Source organism: Bactrocera neohumeralis, chromosome 3 (genome assembly GCF_024586455.1).
Source record: "Bactrocera neohumeralis isolate Rockhampton chromosome 3, APGP_CSIRO_Bneo_wtdbg2-racon-allhic-juicebox.fasta_v2, whole genome shotgun sequence".
NCBI lineage: Eukaryota > Metazoa > Arthropoda > Insecta > Diptera > Tephritidae > Bactrocera > Bactrocera neohumeralis.
The window spans coordinates 57,443,300-57,466,640 of NC_065920.1; the positions used below are offsets into that span (position 1 = coordinate 57,443,300).

Below are 23,341 nucleotides of genomic sequence, written 5' to 3' on the forward strand. Positions count from 1 at the left end.
GTTAAAATGTAACTTTTGTTCAAATAATAGGTCCATGATGTCCTTCGAATGTTCGATTCTGAGCAATTTTTAGTCATTGGTCAATTTGTGCTGAACAAACCGTGCATAAACCTTTCGTAAGCCAAAATGTTCGCTCAAAATACGATAAATCGATGTTTTGAAGATGTTCAACTCCATTTCCATGAAATTCAATGATGATTTCGGCTGATCTTTGGTGATTTCACGCACAGTTTCGATGGAATTTCCGGTGATTACGAGTTTTGATTGGCCCACTTGTTGATCATCATTTATGTCCTCACAACCACTTTGGAAACGTTGAAACCTCTCGTGCACTTTGCTACGGGATAGGCAATCATCGCCATAAACTTGTTTCATCAATTGAAAGGTTTCGGTAAACGTTTTACTAATTTTAAAAGAAAATTTAAAGTTGGCTCTTTGTTCGAAGCTCATTTTCACACCGATACCACACACATACTAACACTTAAAGATTCTAACGCACCAGTCGACATATAGATGATTAATCCATTTCTTGGATATGACGACATCGAGATCACAATTGTCATTAACGCCAATAACAATTGAACCAGTTGGAGATATTTTTTCCTAGTGCTTACTGTATTTCAAAGTATTAGTAGCATTAATTGAAGAGTTTTGATTAACAGCAGCAGATTGAGCAACTTTAATAGCGATATTGATGCATTCTGACTGAACAACACCATTTTGATTGTTTTTGGTACTGGCTTTCGAGTGAGCGTTGATATTCCTAGCAACGGCCTCATCAAATGTATCGGCACATTTAACATCATTAGTAGAGGCTGCAGGCTTTCAGAGAATTTACCGTTATCGGATAATTTGTTGTGAACAGTGCAGATCTCTGATTTTAATTCGTTAAGCTTTACGAACAAGGAATTTCGATCATCATATAATTGTTGGAGTAATGAGAGCGCCTTCGAGTTTTGACTTCTCAGTGAAGTAACTGCAGCAACGATAGAATTTAGCAACAACTTTGTCTTATGCTCCAACAAAGGTTCCGTAGATCCCGTTCTGATAGAATTATATTTAAAGTTAATCTAGTTTAGTTTTGTCATTTTTCTGAAACTACTATTACGATGTGGACACGATATTTGAAGTTCTAATCAGTCAATTAACTTAACTGATTTAACACGAATATTCTTTAGATATCTCTAAATCGTATGAACCAAAATAAAAATCTAAATTTCTGAAATGTTATGTTTCACTTTATCTTCTTCCATGCAACTTGGATAATTTGTGTCCAACGGAATTTAAGCCCCACAGCATGAAGTCGAATAGAACAATGTCAATGTCTCTTCAGTGAATAGAAGGCACCTTGACGTAGGGGCTTAATCAATCAACAAGAACAGCCCACGACGAAGGACAACGTAAACAACGACAACACTGGTGTAGATAAGGGAGGTTCAAGGGTTAAAAGTAAGTTTTCTGTCAAAGAATCATGCCTAATATGATGACATTGTCGTGCCCGATGCCGTTGGCTCAGCTCCTCGGATTCGGGTAAGTCGCAACGGGGACGGGCTCTACCAGCAGCTGGTTATCCCGGAGGACATGATGATCCACATAAGAAGGGACTGAGCGTTTCCAGCTTAATTTAGTACCTAAAGCAAGATTCGGAGTCGTTGAGGTAGTAAAAAGGCAGCGCCTCCGATTACCCAAACCGTGAAACGCAGGACCATTACGCCCCAGAAGCTACCAAACTCCAAAAGACAGTAAGAAAACTATGCACAGGTCACCGAAGGTCAGCATCCCGCCTCGACTTTTGAAGTAGTGGAGGAACAGCGCAGTTATGCTGATGCTTTAAAAGGCAAGAATTTGCTCTCGGGCTCATTACAAACCAAGAGGCGAGGTTTCCGACTATACTATAGGTTATAAAACAATTACTGATAACAGAAACAGTGAAATAATGCTGATTGATGAGGAAAACACACACTCCTGCGCTAGTATGGCCAAGCAGACTGCTACTGCTGAGGAACTTCGATCACAAATGGGGAGGTCAAGGGCTTCAAAATAGATGCAAATAAGGTAATCTGGGAATAGTGAAATACATAGAACCTGTGTAGTTTTCAAAAAGATCGATTTCTTCCTTATATCAGAGTTCTTACACAGATTGGGGGGTATTGCCGAAGGGCTAAACCGAGTCATTTCCAAGCCCAAAAAATGGCGTTAGTCGAAAACCTATAAAGTATTAAAACCAAGCTACAAATGAAGATATAAAACTGTAATCTTTTACAGGGCATCGCAGTAGGATATTTTATTTATATAAACATATTTCGCAAGCAACAAGAGCTTGTTGAAAATATTGCTTCCAGCAACTCCTTATACGGTATGAAAATCGATGAAATCACATTTCAAATTCTATATAAGACTTTCACTTTGCAAAATTTTATTGATAAAGCTAACGGAGTAAAAGTGTACGCAAATAGTATACGTACAGGGTTTGTCCGGAAAGTAATAGGACTTAGCTGATTTAAACAAATTTATTGAACCAATCGTTACAATTCTTTAAAACTTTCAAAATAGGCTCCTTCTGCGTCGATGCAGCTCTGACAGTGCGCCTTCAGAGCCGAGGTTCATGCTGCTTGGATCCTCTCTGCGGCTTAAAATGCTGGAATTTCATCGGCCTTTTCCGGCAAGGAAACAAAAAAGTCCGGGGGCCACATCTGGGCTGTAGGGCGAATGCGGAAGCGTTGAGATGCCGGCCTTGATTACGTAGCTGTTCATAAGAAAGGCGGTGTGAGCTGGATCGTTATCGTTGTGCAACTTCCAATCGGCTGCGATGTCTTTTCGGAACCGATTGACTCTTCGTTTGAGTCTTTTGTGGTGTTGACGGTTTCTCCAGGAGGAAGTCGCAGACGGTAACCACTTCTTGCTAAAGCAACATCTGGGTAAGCCTGCTTGATCATATCTGTCGCAGATTTACCGAGTTTCACACAGAATTTAATCACGTACTTCTGCCCTAGCGAACGTTCGTTGTCTAGGAACGCCCTCTACCGAATCCAGTCGGTGCGAACACACTCCGAAGTACAGTCGCGGCGAAAGAAAGTCAGTCGTATCATTTTCCGTAGTTAAGGTAAGCCAGCTCGTGTCTAAAAAGTTACGACTTTCACTCTTCAAAACCCCAGATCCCAAATATATGCAATCCAATAGCTTTAGGGAACTTTTAACAAAAAAAAATCTATCTCGATAATTTTATCTTGAAGCGCAACAAAATTCCTGCCGTTTGTTATGAGATGGCTCTAGCAGTTAGTGGTGATCCATTTTGATATACCCAAAACGTGATAAACGAAAATTAACGACTTTGTTTATGTGTCATATACTTTTGGTAGTGCGACTATGTGCGATTTTTTACCAAAAAATCATCATTTGCGGAAAGTGTTCAAAGAAATCGGCGGCTTAAGCATGTCAGGATTTCCAAAAAGTTAACGGAATTCCTGCTTTTAGTAAAACAACGCGCCATGATTGGTTTTGTCGCTTTAAAGACGACGATTTCGATCTTAACGACCGTGCGTGTAAAAAAGAAAAAAACGTACCAAGATGGTGAATTGCAGGTGTTGCTCGATGAGGATGCGTGTCAAATGCAAGAACTGTTTGCTTCAAAGTTGGGAGTCACTAGCTTAGCCATTTCAAAATGACTACATGCGTTAGGAACAAAAAACTGCTAACTGAACAAAATAATTATACGCTGTGCAAAATTTTGCAACAATATAAAGTTAATTAAAACAAGCAACTTTTAGTGCGTAAATTTATTAAGTTAAGCCACTTTTATTTATTATATATTGATTAATTTTTTCTTTCACATTAATATGAATTTATAAGCGCTTTCAGTAGTTTTTTCTTTATGAAAATACCTGCAGGTGGCAATCTGCAATTCTGACTTTTAAGTCAATCTATTGAAAAAAATACATAATTGGTTTTTTGGGAATTAATTTGAAAATATATTTTAATTGAGCAGCGTTAACAGTTGGAATTATGAGTTAAGATATCATGGAATTTATAAATAATTTCTAAAAATTTACACAAAAAACTGTGCACAAATAAGTTTTAATTGCAACATTGTCACATTGTTAAACTATTCAAATTAACTACATGCAAAAAATATACATTTTTTAATACAGACATGTGTTTGCTCGTAATACATTTCTATGTATGTAGTACTTTCTATATGTGAACCGCTAATGTAATTATTCCAAAGCAATTTAATGTGTGTTTTATTTCATAAAATCGCGCTAAAATATATTTAAGCTAATTAGCTATTCATTAGTTAATTGGAATAAAAAGAAGCATTTAATTATTACCACTTAATTATTTTAAATATTCATAATGGTTATCGTAAATTTAGTGCTGTTATATTACTTATACGCCCTCTTGAGCTAGATATAAGCATATATGAACATATTGTAAGCATAAAACAGTAAATTTTTTTTAATTTTAACATTTTTTTCCAAATTGGTGTAAGTATCAGTGACATCTGTGCCAAATGTCACATCAAAATAATCATTACTGTTTAGTATACGCTTGCCTTTCTGCAGTACATAAAAAGCATACGGTGATTTTAACGATATGTGAAATTATTCAACAAAGAAGTTCCATTAAATTTTGTGCGCAGAATAAAATTTTCCACAATATTCAAAATGTTGGAAAAGGGCTCCTGTGACAACTAAATGTCGCGAGCAAGTATCTTTGATTGGTAAAAATTACTCAAAAAGGGTCGAGAACGCGTTAGTACGAACAACGTCAAAAACGGTTCCCAACATTAACTGATGATTAACACGTCAAAAACAGAAAGGAATAGGTGCTTGAAAACGACGACGAACAGTCAGACATCTTAATGGCGCCTTAAGAATATCGGAAAGATTAGTGAAAACCACTTTGAAATATCATTTGGACCTAAGAAAAGTGAAAGCACGATTGGTTCCAAATTCATAAAATTTTTACGAAAGACAGCGCTTTTTTTCGCATTGTGGCGCTAATTGGATATTCCAAGCGTAGCCAGGTCCTTCTCCACTTGTCCTTCCAACGGAGTGGAGGTCTTCCTCTTCCTCTGCTTCCCCGGCGGGTAGTGCGTCGAATACTTTCAGAGCTGGAGTGTTTTCGTCCATTCGGACAACAAGACCTAGCCAGCGTAGCCGCTGTCTTTTAATTCGCTGAAATATGTCAATGTCGTCGTATATCTCATACAGCTCATCCTTTCATCGAATGCGATAGTTGCTGTGACCAAGGCTCAAAGGACCATACATCTTCCGCAGAATTTTCTACAGAAAACTCGTAACGCCGACTTATAAGATGTTGTCATCGTCCAAGCCTCTGTACCATATAGCAGGACGGCAATTATGAGTGACTTATAGAGTTTGGTTTTTGTTCGTCGAGAGAGGACTATGCTTCTCAATTGCCTACTCAGTCCGAAGTAGCACCTGTTGTCAAGAGTGATTCTGCCTTGGATTTCAAGGTTGATATTATATATATTATATAGACGAAATTATATAGACGAAAGTATCTACGACTTCGAAGGTCGCGAGTATGGCGATTGTTTGTTTGATGACAGGAGATATTTCGTCCGATTTGCTTCGCTTCTTTATTCATTCATTATTGGAGAAAGCAGAACTATCGGTGCAGTTGTTAAGGCCACTGTTATCAAATATCATCAGCGAACGCCGGCAGCTGTATGCTTCAATAGAAGATGATATGTTCTTCTGTTAACTGTTTAGTTCTGCAGCTCGAATTAGTCGCTTCAGAGGTTAAAGAAGGCACACGATAGGGAGTCGCCTCGTCTGAAACCTCGTTTGGTATCGAACGGCGTGGGGAAGTCTTTCCCGATTCTGACGGAGTTTTTGGTATTGCACGTCCGTTCGCACAGCCGTGTTAGTTTTGCGGGGATGCCAAATTCCGATTCAGTTGCACAATGGCAGCTGCTCTTCATGCTGTCAAAACCAGCTTTAAAATCATCCAAGAGGTGGTGTGTGTCGATTCTCTTTTCGCTGGTCTTTTCCAAGATTTACTTTAGAAAGTGGAAATTTAATAGCGAATGTTTATTATCATACAAAAGAACATTTTTTGAAGATTTTCGGTTACAAATATTTAGTCCAATTTTCGATGACTGCGATCTCTAGCAACTTCATTTTACGGTTATCCAAAACTGTTGTGTGGATGTGCTATTGGTAGACGCTGTTAATTTTCAGCACAATTTTTATATTTTTCCCTTATTGCCTAAAGCCAAAGCACTTTTTTCCAAGAACACAAGTCAACAAAAAAGTAATTATAATCTATGTGACTTTTTTAATTGCTGGCAATAATTTAAAACAGTTGAAAAGCAATGGTAGTTATCCTCAATTAAGGCAATTTCATACGTCAATTTTCCACATATAATTTTAAAGAAAAAAAGTTATGAATTTATGATTTACGGCAGCTGATATTTTTAATAATTATTATAATCACTGCAATTATAGCATTTTTGTTTTTTGGAAGCTCTTTTATCACTCATACGGCCCGCTGAACTTTTTACACGTTTTTCTTGCCAATAATTAAACTAAAGTAAATATTGTCTCCAAAACTACAACAACGTTTGCATAGTTTTAACAAATATTAATTGCATCATGCGCTAATTTTTATACACTTGCAACATGTTGCTACAGAGTATAAGGTTTTGGTCACCTAACGGTTGTATGTATCACCTAAAACTAAGCGAGATAGATATAGGGTTATATGAATGTATATATATAAATGATCAAATAAAGGTACGAGTTAAAAAAAGCAGAACAATAAGGTGACATTTGAATTTAAACTGCGCGCGTCGAAGAGTTTGGAGAATTATTTTTTTTTTTAGGTAGTACTGTCAGTCACATTTATGTCAAATTTCATGTCAAAATATTCATTAGTTTTTCTTTTTTGTGATGTCGAAATTTGTTGAGCAAAGAATTTGCATTAAATTTTGTTTACGGAATCAATTTTCTGCTGCGGATACGTTGAGGATGGTGCAGAAAGCCTTTGGTGATGAGGCTATGTCTAAAAAAAATATTTACAAGTGGTATAGTGAGTTCCAAGCCGGCCGTGAACGTGTCGAATACGAAGAGCGTCCAGGGCGACCATCAACCTCAACCAACGAAGCTCAGGTTCAACAAATCAAAGATTTGGTGTTGAAAAACCGTCGATTAACAATTAGACACCTATGCTTACGACCCCGAAACAACCGATCAATCGAGCGAATATCGTGCCAAAAGAGAGCCGAGATCAAAAAAATCGCGCTAAAGCCGCTCGAAAATCAAGGTCATGTTGACTGACTTTTCTTCGATTATCGTGGTGTTGTGCATTATGCATTCCTTCCAACCGGTCAAACAGTCAACAAGGAATATCATTTGAACGTTATGCGTCGTTTGCGTAACGCTATCCGCCTAAAAAGGCCGGAATTGTGGAAAGACAATTCTTGGTTTTTACACCACGATAATGCACCATCCCATACTGCCCTCGTAATTCGTCATCATTTCGCCAAAAACTCAACCCATATCGTTCCGCGACCACCGCATTCACCTGATCTGGCGCCGTGCGACTTCGGGCTGTTGACCAAGCTCAAAAGACCGCTCCGGGGACACCGTTTTTATACGATAGAGGAGATTCAAGCCGCAGCGAAGACGGAACTGAAGGCCATCCCGGAAAGTAACTACAACCAGTGTTTCGAAGATTGGAAAATCCGTTAGCATAAGTACATTGCATCGGGAGGGGATTACTTTGAAGGGGATGAAATTGATGTGGAAGAATAAATAAAGAATTTCACACACAGTTTCGATGGAATTTCCGGTGATCACGGATTTTGATTAGCCCACAAGTTGATCTTCATTTATGTTCTCACGACCACTTTGAAAACGTTGAAATAACCACGGGATAAGCAATCATCGCCATAAACTTGTTTCATCAATTGAAACGTTTCGGTAAAAGTGTCACCAATTTTAAAATAAAATTTAATCATGGCTCTTTGTTCGAAGCTCATTTTTGCACCGATAACACAAACATACTGACACTTAAAACGCAATAACTTCACTTCCAATCTATGAAATGTCATGAACTTCTCAGCAGATTTTAACACATCTATCGAGATATAGATGGCGCCACCAGGGGGCGCTAGATTCAAGATTCCTGTTTACTTTGGAAAGCACCTTGTACTACGTAGAATGATTTTCATTATTCTAACAAACCTTATACCGAATATGTCTGTCAGTGTATGAGTTATTTCTAGTATACATATGTATGCATGCATAAAGTTGCTTGGATTCCGATCTTCTGGTTGACGTTTTACACTTTGAGGTATTTCGCTGGCTTTGATTCCTGCAAGTTGCAAAATTATGAAATTTTCGGTTGCACTCGAACTTAGGCCTTCTTTACTTGTTATTATTTCACATTGTTTACCATAATTAACTAAAACAGCATGCATTTATATAATAAAGCGCATATTAACTGCGTGCTTAGCAAATGTTTGCGGTCAGAAAACAATATTTAAAAATTATTGTTTTTTTTAGCTGTATTTCCAGCCAAAGCGCAGACTAAGGTGAAAAATTATTGTAAATATGTTGTACAGGGTATATAATACTTTTGTTCACTGAAATCTTTTTAAGATAGATATGGACGGCTGTTCGTCTGTCATGACATCAATTGGCCGGTATATAAAAGTCATAATTTGTATAGATTTGAAATATCTTGACGAAAACTGATACATACTTGTGGAAGCTGGTATTGCAGATCGTCGAAACATGACTACTGCCACGACTACAAAATCCTTCTAATCGGAAAATATAAATTAAATCACAAATCATAGTAAAATTTTAACTAATAGGATCATCCCGTGTGATTTTTTAAAATAATCGATTTTTTTGCATTGTATAAACCCAATCCAGAGCATTCACGGAATGTGCTAATAAAGTAATTTTTCGAAATTGAATGTAGGCGGAAAGTTGCAGGAGTGAGAAAAAAGGTTCATAGAGCGCGCGGCCGACACACCTGAAACCGACCAGATATTCACCATACGCCAAATTTTGGAAAAGACCCGTGAAAAGAGAATCGACACACGCCACCTCTTCGTCGATTTCAAAGCTGCTTTCGACAGCACGAAAAGCAGCTGCCTTTATGTTACGATGTCTGAATTTGGTATCCCCGCAAAACTAATATGTCTGTGTAAACTGACGATGAGCAACACGAAAGCTCCATCAGGATCGGTAAAGACCTTTCCGAGCCATTCGATACCAAATGAGTTTTCAGAGAAGGCGACTCCCTTTCGTATGGCTTCTTCAACCTACTTCTGGAAAAAATAACCTTAACAACCGCGCCGTTAGTCCTGCTTTCCCAAAGCAAAAGGGTCTGGCAGTGAACGAGGGCAAGACAGAATACCTCTTGTCATCAAAAAAACAGTCGTCGAACGCGCGACTAGGCTCTTACGTCACTGTTGACAGTCATAACTTCGAAGTTGTAGATAATTTCGTCTATCTGGGAGCCAGTGTAAACACCACCAACAATGTCAGTCTGGAAATCCAATGCAGGATAACTCTTGCCAACAGGTGCTACTTCGGACTGAGTAGGCAATTGAGAAGTAAAGTCCTCTCTCGGCGAACAAAAACTAAGCTCTATAAGTCACTCATCATCTTCATCCATCTATATGGTGAAGAGGCTTGGACGATGACAACAACTAATGAGTCGACGTTGCGAGTCTTCGAGGGAAAACTTCAGCGAAAGATTTATGGTAGTTTGCGCGTTGGCCACGGCGACTATCGCACTCGATGGAACGTTGAGCTGTATGAGATATATGACGACATTGGCATAGTTTAGCGAGTTAAAAGACAGCGGCTACGCTGGCTAGGTCATGTCGTCCGAAGGGACGAAAAACTCCAGCTCTAAAAGTGTTCGACGCAGTCCCGCCGGTGGAAGCAGAGGAGGAGTAAGACCTCCACTTCATTGGAGGGACCAGTTGGAGAAGGACTTGGCTTTGCGTAGAATCTCCAATTGGCGCCACCTTGCGAAAAGAAGTAACGACTGCCGCGCTGTTATTGTAATGTAAGTTCGAGCATTTCGACTCCTCAATCAAAGCTAGATTGCCCGCATATATGTATATTAGTTATCAGCTGAAGCGCTTAGTCGATTTAGCCATGCTTCTCCAAAAAGCTGCTCATGTCATAAACGTCGATATCGAACTAGAGTGCCATGCAAATTGAATAATTAAAATTAAGTTGTGTGAAAAACTTTTTTTATTTGAAACGAATTTAAACATGGGTTATAAACTAAGGCTAAAGAATTTTAGATCAGATTACTATATAGATATTGGAATCAAGTTGTGTAATGGAAACTTTTTTATTTGAGAAGTGTATTTTAGCTTCAGTGCAACCCAAAGTTAATATTTTATATTTTACGTTATAGATGTGACTAAAATTTTTCCGCATGTCCATATACTTTAGGTAATTTACTGATTGGAAATGAACCGAATTAAATTTAATTATTTTTAAGCACTTCGTTCTTTTAAAACAGAAGTTTTCAAAGTTAATTAAAATTACATATTCATTACTGAGATTAAATTGCAGTGCATTGCCAGCAACTTGAAATTCACCTCCTTTTGCGAAAATTTATTGTTATCGAAAAAAATCGCAGCCACTTTGTGTATATATGCATGTATGCATCTACATTTAGCTTTGCTTTCATTTCTAAGTGTGTGCCACAAAACCACAAGGGAAAAGTGGCAAGCCAAATATAACAGCTGCAAACAGCGGCTAAAACGCCAGCTTTCGCAGCAATTACTGTGGGATGTGCTGCATTTACTCCTATCACACACAAGCAGGAAAAGGAAGAGGGAAGAAGTAGGCATTCATGCATGCGCCAATTTGCTTGCTATCCAACCAAAGTGAATTTTCGACTCCCTTTATGTACTCGCTTTTTGGCTGGACGCGCAAAGTTTGAGTGAACTCTTTGTTTTCTACATTTGAGCCCAGCTTTTTCATTGTGTTTCTGTGGGATTTTGCTTTTTTTCAAGAGGATTTTACGTAGTTGCGCATGCATAGAGTGCATAGTGCTGTGGTTTTACTCATGCCCATGGCAAACAAATATTGAAAGCCACCGCAAATGTTTGGTTAAACGGCAGTTTCTTTGGTGGCCACATTGCGGTGGAGTATAAAAACAGTGAGCATTTTGAATATTAACTAGTGGGAGTGAAGGCTTTCCCTGCACTCCTTATGTTTTTGGTCACATGCTGGAGGCAGAATATAAAAACACTTATTTTACGCAAAATGTTAGTTTTGAATTAATATACGTTGTGACAAAAAAGCACCCGGAAATTGTAATTAAATTCCCCGGGTACATGATATTTCGAAAAAATTTTAACATTTTATAAAAATACCGATCAAAGAATTTGTATTTCTAACCAAATTTCGAGTGCGGAATCATTGTGTATGTTGGAAAAGGCCTTCGGTAATTCAGCTTTATCACAAACAGAAGCCTACGAATGGTTCATAGCCTTCAAAGACGGTCAAGAGATCGTTGAAGACATGCCTCGTTCTGGACAACTTCAACAGATGAAAATATTAAAAAAGTGAAACATATCGCGTTTTAAAATCGTCAGGCAAATGTTAGAGAGATGATAAGAAACCTCCACATCTTTCTTTCGAGTCCGTTCGGATGATATTGGTGGATATTTTGTGTATGAAACGCGTTCTTGCTCAACTCGTCCTAATAGAACTGAATTTTTTTCAAACACAGTACCGTAAACAGGTCGCTTTGGACATGCTTGATCGTGCGGATTCCGATCTCACATTCATGGAGAACAGTATAACTGCCTATGAAACATGGGTTTATGCGTTCGACTTCCAAACAAGTCTACAATCAATGGGATAGAACCCATTTTCAGTCGATGGAAGAGATAAAAAAAAATTCGCTGAGGGAGTTGAAGGCCTTCCCTAAAAGTACTTATGAAAATTATTTCGAGGACTGGAAAAGTCGTTGGCGTAAGTGTATTACATTTCGTTGCGATTACGAACAAGATGAGTTAAATTAGCCAAATCTCCCTACTTTTTTTAAGCATTTATGTTTTGAAGATTATGTCTATGAAATATTTACTCTTTCGAGCATTACGCCTAGTAACTGCCAAATGACATGACTCCAAATCCTGAATCGAAGCGGGATTGTCCACATAGACTTTAGATTTTAAATATTCTCACGAGAAGAAGTCTAACGGTGCGATATCACAGGATCTTGGTGGCCAATCGACCGGCCAAAAACATTAAAACATTAAAATATCTGCTCATCGAAGTGTGATTGACACGATGTGTGGGAGGTGACGGCGCCTTGTTTAAACCAAATGTCCACAAGATCACGAGCTTCAATTTCAGGCATCAAATTGTCGGTTATCATGGCCCGAAAACGTCATTGACGGTTAGGTTCTCGCCGAAATAATTTTTTAAACAAATATGGACCGATGATACCACCGGCCTACATATGACACCAAACCGTTGTTTTTTCTGGATGAAATAGCAGCTCTTGAATCTCTTCAAGTTGCTCCTCGTCCCAAATGCGACAATAGTACTCTCAGTAGGCTGATTATGTTGACCATAACTTCTTCAACCAGAAGTCTTTCCATGATGAGATGCAGAACAATACTGACCAAAAATAACATGACAGCTTGACACCACTCATTCACCAAAAAAGGCTATTGAGAGAAGTACCTCTACTTGGATCACCCGTAGACAATTTTCAGTCGCTATAGATCGCTAAAGTGTATGATAACAATATCTGCAATTTCAAAATCTATTATGTGGAGACTACTAGATAATCCAAAATGATATTTATGAGTTACGGTAAATAGCTTCCGTTTGCTTGAGACCGTTGTTAGTGGGGTAACGAAAATAATAAATGTAAGCAATTAAGTAAATTTTTGTCAAATATTCACCGCTTTTGGCGATTACTCTATAAAGTGGATGCATAAGAGCCTTCGAACCAAGCTCTCGCAGCTTCTAGGGAGTCACTTTCGATTAGTGTTTCCTAGTGTTGTACTCATGGAACATGAAACACAATTTCTCTCCCATAAGCCAATGCTGGCCGGGCAATCTGGGCAATTGCTTTCATCATTACAGTCCTAATAAACAGTTTGGCTGCAGGATAGCAAAACTTTCTTGTTCATTGGTCATCGTTTGCGTCGGTTCACAATCAATATCTAACTATTTCGCCGTTGTCGTTTTTCGTCACCGGTAACCAAATTCAGTTTTTTGTGCTTCAGCAACAATTCATGCGGTCGATTTGATATAACACGTAAATAAACAATAGTACGCTACACTTTGTGCCACAACCGATATGCTGAAGGACACATTTCCCGGGCACCTAATCTCCCGTTTTGGCGATTTGCACTGGCCAGCAAGATCGTCTGATTTGAGCGCTCCAAACTTGCTTTTGTGGGGCTTTTTGAAGTCGCGGGTTTACGTCAACAAGCCTCAGACTCTTACAGCTCTTAAAGACAATATCCGTCAAGAATGTGAGGACCTATCGCCGGGAAATCTGGCCAAAGTGATGGAAAATGCCATAAAAAGGGCTCAAATGACAATCAACTGTGGTGGCGGCCATTTACATGATATCATATTCTCGACTTGATGTAAAAATATTTAAAAGACCAAATAAAAATAATGCACAATCAGAATCAAAGTTTTTCATTTTTTAAAAAAGTTTTTCATTTTCCAAAAAACATCGGAAGGTAATTTTTGCGCCACCTGTTATAACGATCGGACTAGAGAATTTCCATTAATTAGTCGATATGTGGTTCTGTAGAAAAAAGCAAGTGAGACATAACCTATGATACAACCAATTTGTTTTTTTCTATGTGTTAAACCTTTGGGTCAGATCTTCCTAAGGAAAAATAATCATGACATTGGCATTTTGATGTCACTCCTCGAGTGAGAACTTTCGCACAAATAATATAATAAATTAAAAATACTTCTCTATAACTATGGAATAATTCTTTACATTAATTGTAACCATTTTTCCAAACACTCGACCAATGGCCGCATCTCATCTTGTGCCCATTTCACTACTTACCTTTACCGCAATTGTCGTAAATGCATGAATCGCGACTCTGTTGTTTTTGCTTTTAGCATAAAAACATATTTATTTGTGAAACCTTTTATTTCTTTCTACTTCAGTGAAATAGCCAGCTAATTTTAAATGCATTTCTGTGAGTATTTTCTGCATTTTGCATTTCTACCTCTTCAGAAAATTTTCTTATTGCGCTCCACTGCATGCGTCAGCGCTACTCATCTCACGCTCATATGATAATTAAGTGGCCACAATATACCTAACCCTACCTTCGCAATCCCACATAGCATACGCAGCCAACATATGCCCTCTACAAATGCTGGCACGTATGACACTTGAAGAATATAGCCATATGTCCTTTTATCCACTCAGAAAATGTCGCTCTGCTACAAACGTAGCTTCCTATAAGAGCACGCTTCGCTTGATGCACAACGCTTTGTGGCACTGTGGCACCATTTACACTTCTACTTTATGTGTCGCGTATAATTTCTAATTTTATACCCATGTCTTATTTTATATGGCACTAATTACTGTTGAGAATCAAGTTTGAGATTGAGTGAAAAAAAAAGTTGTAGGAGATTGTTTCTGTGAGTGGGATCAGTACATAGAATTACACTCTGATCGATTTGGTTAGGGTAGGTTCGTAAAGGTTTGTCGTAGGGTTTCCGTCCATTGTATTACCCAAAAACTCCTAAAAGTGAATCCCAGGAATGAATCCCAGCCACTCCGTTGGGTTCACCGAAAATGTGTCTGCCGAGATATTTTAATCTCAGTCCGGTAAAAGCGGTAGTAGGGGAGATATTGCAAATATGATTGTCTTCATTCAAACCGCTTTGACAAAGAGCGTCCGACAAAATATTTAGCCGCACCGCTTGCGAATCTATTGGACAGTCAGCAAGTAGTTCGGAGGACCTCTTAGGGTTCACTCTGGGCCAGTAAGATTACGCAGTCGCATAAGTGCTGATCGTTGACCGGCGCTTGCCGAGCGCACTAGAGATTTATAGGTCAAATTGTAAAACACAAAGAGATGTCCGACTCGCTTTAAATCGAATGAAATTAGGGTATGGGTGTCCTCACTCGCAAAACTCATCCGCTATGCAGCTTCCGGCAATTCCACTGCGACCTGGCACCCATACAAGACTATTATGGAGAAGCTTGAAGCTGCATATTTCTAAAGATATCATACACCCCTTGACTAGCTTTGAGTGCAAAGTAAACGAGCTCAAGCCCAGTATAGCCGCTCGGAGTGAATGCACACCCTTATACAAGAAGAAGCTGCTCTTCGAAGTAGTAGATCTACTGCTACATTGATGGCAGTCACTTCCGATTGAAAGACGTCTGGTAGCTAAAAACTATAATTAATGTAGTCTCATTCTCCCTCTTAACTTTCACCAGCCGTGAAAACTCACCCCAACCCTTCTCCTACAGCTTCGCCCCGCCCACAAACTCCCTGTTGGTGTATGAGCCGAGAAGGAATCGCCAAGAGAAGGTTCTGCTATGCAGTTAACTAGATTGTAAGGAATGCAATTCAAGTAGTCAAGAATTTTGTTGTGTTCCTGTCCGGCACTCCTAGTATACCCAGCTTTCTTAAGTCTAATAACAGCCTTGGCCGCAAAGCGCCTACCAGCTATGTCTAGAGGTGTGGAATGTAGATTGCCATTTAGTGCCATTGTTGGTGTTGTCTTCTGCTGTATTAGGACATCCCCGAAACTTGAGTTTACATCGAATTTCACTTCGTTAGACAGTTCATTGCGACACTGCAATGTTTGTAAGTATGTAAAAATAATCTATATATCTCTTCTATATATCTTTCCAATTGTTTAATCTAAAAACCAATTTTATCTCTCTCCAAATTGACTACATCAGACTTTAAGCCGTCCTTACTAGTTTGTGTTTCACCCACTTGCAGACTTGATTTCGGTCAAAAGAAATATACACACATATATAATTCTAAGTATGTATTTTAATCTCATAATATACAACATTTTAAAAAGCTACTTTAACCAAATGGAATAAAAATATGTTATACAAACAACTTCGTTGAGTACACTCTCACCTGCACTCTCACTCGTCATCGTAAACAGCGTTTCTCTTTCTGTAAATAATTTTATTTCTTTTTTTTACATTTATGGTCACATTAATGACACTTCTATGGCCACTTGTAAGTTTTTTGTTTAGCTCGTCGTTTTCACTTCAAAGTATATACATACATACGAGGGCAGTCCGATAAGCGTATAGCTTACAAAAGATAAACGGAAATTTTTAGTCAATTTATTGCACAAACTATGATTTTCTGAGGTATCTGGGCAATAAACTCCTAACTCGACTCAAGTGTTCGCACGGTGAGAGAGAAGTATTGAAAGAAATAGAAGTCTCGTGCTAGCAAATCTGGAGAATATTGTGAATGGGGCAGTTGGTAGTATATTTCAAGCAAATTGTCAGTGGTGATGGCGAAGTTGCAAGTCAGTACCTTGTCGTTATGGAAGAACATTTGTATTTTGTCAAGTGGTTGGGATATTCTGCAATTGGACTTCGAATCGGTCAAATAGATCAGCATTATAGAGCCTTGTCACCATTCTGTTTTTCACCAAGTAGTCGATGCGTGTACTTAACAGCTTATGAAGCCCAGAAACCGATTGTCATATCCATTCCGGCGAATAGGATAGTCTTTCCCATCTTTGAATCAGTTCCAAACGGTGAACTCCACTGTTTCGACTTCTGGTCTCTGGTGTATATTAATAAATCCATAATTCGACAGCGATCACAAAACGATGCTGAAACTCTATCGGACTGCCCTCAAACCATAGGCAAGCTGGCTTGCGAAGCGTTCAAAACAGAATCACAAATCCGACTCTGCTAGGTACATATAGGACCACCCTCGTACATATTTATTTTTTTTGTAATTTTCAACCGTTTGTGCCAGCAAAGCAAACCGCCTGGGCTCTTAAGTCCAGAGGCTCGAGGTTTGCCATTCTAAAGTGAACTCATATGGGGCTTGGGTAATATTTGCATTATACTTTACCTAGTTAACGTCCAAAGGGCTCTCACAAAGAGTGCAGCAGGTAAGCAGACGTTTATTGTGGATACAAAAATTTTATAAATTAAGGTTTCATTGGCTAAAAGAGTATGAGAGCTATTTTTAAAAAGTAATAAAGTGTGTACTTTTTCAAACAATATTTCGATGGTGGTCCACAATAATGTGAGCAAGAAACGCAATAACGGTGGCGGTTTCTATGCTTATTGTTAAAGGAACATCGCCCAATCCAAAAAAAGAGTACTTAAATTTTACTACCAGCAATGCTTTATAAGCGTATAGGCAGATACTCGGCACAACCTGGAGTTCTCTCCCTCTCTCATCCAATGGTGCAACACAGCTATAGTTAGACCAATTCTGCTCTACGGTGCAGTAGTATGGTGGACAAGCGTACGAAAATTCACCTACCAGAAAGCCAATGGAAAGGGTTCAGACGTTCACTGTGATGTGCATAAGGGGAGCTCTAAGAACAACTGCAACGGTGGCTCTTGAAATGGTACTAAACTTGCCACCTATAGACCTTTTCGCTGAAAACTGCACAGCAAACTCGGCGGAACGGCTACTGGCTACAGGAGAATTTACATATAGAACCTTGAGGTATAGCGCCGTGTGTAATGGCGATTGGGCAAACACATGACCCCACTTTTCAACTGAAAAAAAATGTTTAAAGTAAACGCAGAAAAATATGGCTGACGTAAAAGTATGTTAGCTACTCGCAACACTTTAAACATCTATACGATGACTTGAAAATGAACGATGCGGTCCACCAACGCATAAGACAACCTCTTAAGTTGCCGGTCTACTGCAGTATATTTCAAGCGGAGTCTATGTTATTGCGAAAGCAGCGGAGCTGGCCTTCAATGCACCTGCAGGCAATTCCAGAGTCACCATCCGGTCAAAAGTGTCTTGGAAGCTAGGCGGCAGTGGAAAGTGTTGCCAACTTCACTTCTACTGGGTGCCAGGCCAGAAAGGCATCGAGGGCAATGAAATAGTGGGCGAGATTGGCAAGAATGTTATACGGCTAACATCCGAAAACTTGATAAACATTGGTAAACCCATGCATTGTCTATACGACAATCTCGACAGAAGTATGTTAAAAAAAATCAAAATCCGATGAAACGAGCTACCTAGGTGCAAAACTGTAAAAGTCATGTGCAAAACGGTAGATCGGAAATACACAAAATTTCTACTGGCATTCGAGAGAAGATACTGTAGGAACATGATCGGAATAATAACTGGTCACTGCCTGGTGGCGGCATACGTCCGCAGAATGGGCTGACAGATTGAGAATTCTGCAGGAAATGATTAGATCAGGGCACCAGGGAAATAATGGAGCATCTCTTGTGCACTTCTCCCGCATTGGCAAGACTACGCTGTAATCATCTGGGGTTCACACATTATGATACACTGGAGGAGGTATCGACCTAACCTAACCTACTGTGTGCTAAATGTTTAATAAGGAGATTAGATTCAATCATGGGGGATTACTTGGTTTGCAAATTTAATTTCCGGACGGTTCAAATAATTGAAGCACTATTCCAATTTTTTTTTTCTTTTGGTGATAAATACTAACACTTATTAACGCTCTCGTATTCAATGCAACTTCAACGATCGTCGAAATGAATTTCTGGCATAAAAAAGGTTCGAAAACTTTCTTGTAGATATACTTATATATTTACAGCTATAAGATCATCGCTTACGCAGTGATAGGCGAGTTAACAACAGCGCGCCAGTCGTTCTTGGCAGATATTGAAGATTCCTAGTGTAGCCAAGTCCTTCGCCACTTGGTATTTTCATCGGAGTGATGGTTTTCCATTTCTTCTGCTTCCACCGGCGAGTTTGATCTTTGTTCGTCAAGAGAGAACTTTAAATCTCAATTGCCTACTCAGTCGGAGGTAGCACCGATTGGCAAGAGTTATTCTGGGTAGGATCTCGAGGCTGACGTTGTGGTTGATATTAATGCTGGTTCCAAGATTGACGAAATTATAAACGACTTCAAAGTTATGGCTATCAACAGTGACGTGAGAGCCAAGTCGCGGGTGCGACTACTATTTGTGTGATGACAGGAGATATTTAGTCTTGCCCTCGTTCACATGCGCTACGCTTTATTGTCCAGTGTGCAAAAAGCAGAGCTAACAACGTGGTTGTTGAGGCCAATCGTATTAATATCATCGACATACGCCACTCATATTCAGGATTGTGCCTTCTCGATTCAGCTGTGCAGCTCGAATTATTTTTTCCAGCAGTAGTTTGAAGAAGTCGCATGATAGGCAGTCGCCTTCTCTCAAACCTCGTTTGGTATCGAATGGCTCGGGGAGGTCCTTCCCGATCCTGACGAAACTTTTAGAATTGCTCATAGTCGGTTTACACAGCCGTATTAGTTTTGCGGAAATACCAAATTTCGACATAGCGGCATAAAGGCAGCTCCTTTTCGTGCAGTCGAAAGCAGCTTTGAAATCGAAGAAAAGGTGGTGTGTATCGATCCTCTTTTCATAATACCATTTGCAAATACAAAAGATTCCTTACTAGTACTTGATTTTGATCGATCAGTTAGTCTGACTGCTATATGCTATAGTGGCCCAATATTAAAAATTTCTTTATACGTTGCAGTATTTTGCTGGAAAGTAACCCTTATTCATTTTCTTGAAGATATCTTTTCGAATGTATACTTATATTTTCCATACAGGAACTTTACTTCGACCGCTAACATTGTATGGCAGCTAAATGCTATATAGGTACGAAATCGGCCTTTCTGACTAATGAGCAGCTTCTTGATGGTAGACGTGTTTAAAATTTTTGAATAATATCTCAAAAACTGACGGCCTAAATCGGCTCAGATAGTCATGCTGATCATTGCTATTTATACGATAAAATCTAAGGTCTCCAATGTTTTTTGCTGGGTGCAAAAATCTTTTCGGCAAATTTAAAAGATTATTCAGAGTATAAAAATGCTACACAAACATAATAAATTGTTGCCACCGAAAAAAATATAATAAACAAAACCATATACACGATATGAACCCCTAGAACGATAAAGATAGATAGTCACGTCTGCAGTCTGTTGAAATTGAACTTTGTGGCTATTCGAGTTTCATGTTATTTGTATATGGAATATATAGATATATTTTTGCTACATGTCAGATAACTAATTGTAAGTCTCTCACTTAACTGTCTCTATAAAATGAAAGTCAGCAAAACAAACAGCTACACAAAAACCTTACATATGTAGTTGTACAATGCAGATAACCATAACGTGTAGTTTATGGCACGTTATCAATATGACTACTATATACAGCAGTGCATTTTATTGTTTGCTTTTATAAAAATGTAAAATATTTTACAAAACTAAATGATAGTGATTACTTAAACGGCAGCTGTCGCGAAGCTTACAACAACGGACGCGTTGAATTCAACTTCACTGAAACGAATAGCCGAAACGAAATTCTTGAAAATCAATAACACGTTTAGTCGCGCAAACTAATTTCATATACAAAATGGATTTCTTTTTTATTATATGTTCCACGCTTTTTTTGTTAATCATCAGCTATCTACGCCATAAATATCAATATTGGGAGCTACGTGGTGTAGCACAGCTAAAAATGAATTTCCTCTATGGAAACTTCTTCCGCATAAAAACCATACATAAAACAGAAATCTTCCACGAAGTCTATCAAAAGTTTCGTGGTAAGACAAAAGTAGTCGGCACATATATTTATACCAAACCAATTGCGATTATACTCGATCTCGACCTGATAAAGTCGATATTAATAAAGGATTTCAATAAATTCACCGATCGTTTCGAACGCGACCGTAACCCGACAAACTCATTAAGTAACAATGTTTTTTCAATGCCCGGTGAGAAATGGCGTCCACTACGCATAAAGCTTTCGCCGACCTTCACATCGGCGAAAATGAAGTTTATGTTTCCCACGCTGTTGACGGTAGCGCAACAATTGGAAGAGGCTTTCAGCAAAGAGTTGTCCAAAACAACGAGTGGTGTTATTGAATTACACGACTTAATGGGTCGCTATACAACCGATGTGATTGGTTATTGTGTCTTCGGCATTGAATGCAATAGTTTGAAGGATCCGAATGTTGACTTTCGTCGCATAGGACATACTATTTTTTATCGGCAGTATTACTCCATACGTTGGCGCACATTCATGCTCACTTATCCGATTATGTTTAAAATACTACAATTCTTCAAGGTCAAACGTATCCCCAACAATGTCGAAGAGTTCATATTTCGTTTGGTGCGTGACACAGTGCGTTATCGTGAAGAGCACAAGGTGGAGTGTAACGATTTCATGAATCTATTAATTGAATTGAAAAATACAAAGGACTCGGGAGGTGTGCAACTAATGAGTATTGACGAGCTGGCAGCGCAGGTGTTCGTATTCTTTGCTGCTGGCTTTGAGACCAGCTCCAGTAATATGACTTATGGGCTATTTGAGTTGGCAAAGAATCACAGAGTACAGGATAAGTTGAGAGCGGAAATTAAAATGGTGCTGAATAAACATAATGGCGAGTTAACATATGATGCTATGAAAGAGATGACCTATTTGGATCAGGTTATAACTGGTAAGTGAAAAGATGTTTCTGCTTATATAGTACCTTTAGGTTTGGTTAAGTTAATCTGGTAGGCCAAAAGGCCACGGATAGCTCAGTTTGGACCTTTACGATACCAGATGGAGTTCACTTGCTAAGTCCAAGAGAAGTGGTTATCGTTTAGGATGCCTGCGCTTGACGCGAATTTCAACAGACTTTGCGGCCTCTATGAGTTTTTCGTGTACCTGAAAAGCATTCATGTAATCCGGGCAAACTGTACATATGTATCAAATTATATCATTAAAGTATTTTATCAGTTAGATAACTTAAACTGCAAAAACAAAGATCAGAGCATATATAGTAGGTGTGTATACTTAATATCGTTTCATAATCAACTAAAAACGATCACAACGAAATGAAACAAATGTTTCTTCTCTTTACAGAAACTCTCCGTAAATATCCAGCACTCGGTGCCATCACTCGTGTCTCCGTTGACGCATATAAAGTACCCGATACCAACATTACACTCGAAAAGGACACAAACATCTTTATACCCGCCAAAGAGATACATTATGACCCGGATATCTATGACAATCCAAATGAGTTCCGCCCGGAGCGTTTCGACCCGGCAGAAATGGAAAAACGTCATCCGCAAGCTTTCCTTGGATTCGGTGACGGACCACGTAATTGTATTGGTCTCCGTTTTGGACGTATGCAGGTGCGCGTTGGCTTGATAACTGTGCTCAAATCTTATCGCTTCAGCTTAACAGAAAAGACACCAACAGAATTGGAGATTTCTAAAGATCATATCGTGCTCGTGCCATGTAGCAAAGTGTGGTTGAAGGCAGAAAAAATATAAAGATAGACGAATGTATTTAGTAATAGTATATTTTCTTTTTATGTTTATGGATTTGTATAATTTCTTTTAAGTAGTTTTCGACTCAGAGAATTTAGATTTACCAGTAAATGAATATGGAACTATTGTCTGTCTAATATAACAAGTAATTTTCAGGGATGTTATTTGATACCATTTCAGTTTGAAGTAGTTGATGAATGATCTGTACAATATGTAGCTCTAACTGAAATATTAAATAACTATACATTGTATATAGATATGCACTTAGTCCTGTCATAAGTTCTGCTGCAAGTTCAAGCCGTTATAAAGATGTAACTGTAATAAAATTTTGAATAAAGGTTATTGTGTGTAATAATGGATATAATAGATAAGCGAGTCTCTAAATTTCAGCCGAGTATTGGATAAGCCAAGTTCTCCAACTCTGATCACAAACTGTGGTCTAACGATTTCTGTATCTCCAGACGGTCCATCATCTGCAGGCAATTATGATACCAGGAATATTGCTTCTAAGACACTACTAGGTGGTTTTTGTTTTGTGTGCTGAAGAAGAAATTGGCTGGAAGATCCAATGTTCTCGATTAAAGAGATCTACTCGTACCCTGTTGCCTCAATTTGAACCCCTTTTTCAGAGAAGTGAAAAAGAAAAGAAATAGTGGCAGAACGACGGAAGCGCGAATTTGCTTTGAGATGCTGACTGGCAGGAGTTCGTTCCGAAAATGTTATCACAAGGTAAAGCAGCAAACAAAAGCTTTCAAGCTCGGGGTCAGCCTCTGTGGAGGTAGAATTTTGGAAAGAACAGTGCACGAAACTGCTAAGTAGCGAAAGCAGTGGTG

General features: G+C 38.7%; 1 protein-coding gene across 1 annotated transcript; it reads left to right on the top strand.

Annotated features, from left to right (window-relative positions):
• Positions 1–20,459: 20,459 nt before the first annotated feature.
• LOC126753214 (cytochrome P450 6a2-like) lies at positions 20,460–22,879 on the top strand. Its single transcript, XM_050464465.1, has 2 exons — positions 20,460–21,685; positions 22,096–22,879. Exons 1-2 carry the CDS (start codon positions 20,599–20,601, stop codon positions 22,509–22,511), a joined length of 1,503 nt encoding a protein of 500 aa, XP_050320422.1. The 5' UTR covers positions 20,460–20,598; the 3' UTR covers positions 22,512–22,879.
• The last annotated feature ends 462 nt before the right edge of the window (positions 22,880–23,341 follow it).

Excerpts from the sequence above, each read along its gene's own strand:
- LOC126753214 (XM_050464465.1), top strand. The coding sequence starts at position 20,599 with ATGGATTTCTTTTTTATTATATGTTCCACGCTTTTTTTGTTAATCATC. Across the intron at positions 21,686-22,095 it reads TTTGGATCAGGTTATAACTG|AAACTCTCCGTAAATATCCA; the intron begins GTAAGTGAAAAG and ends TTCTCTTTACAG.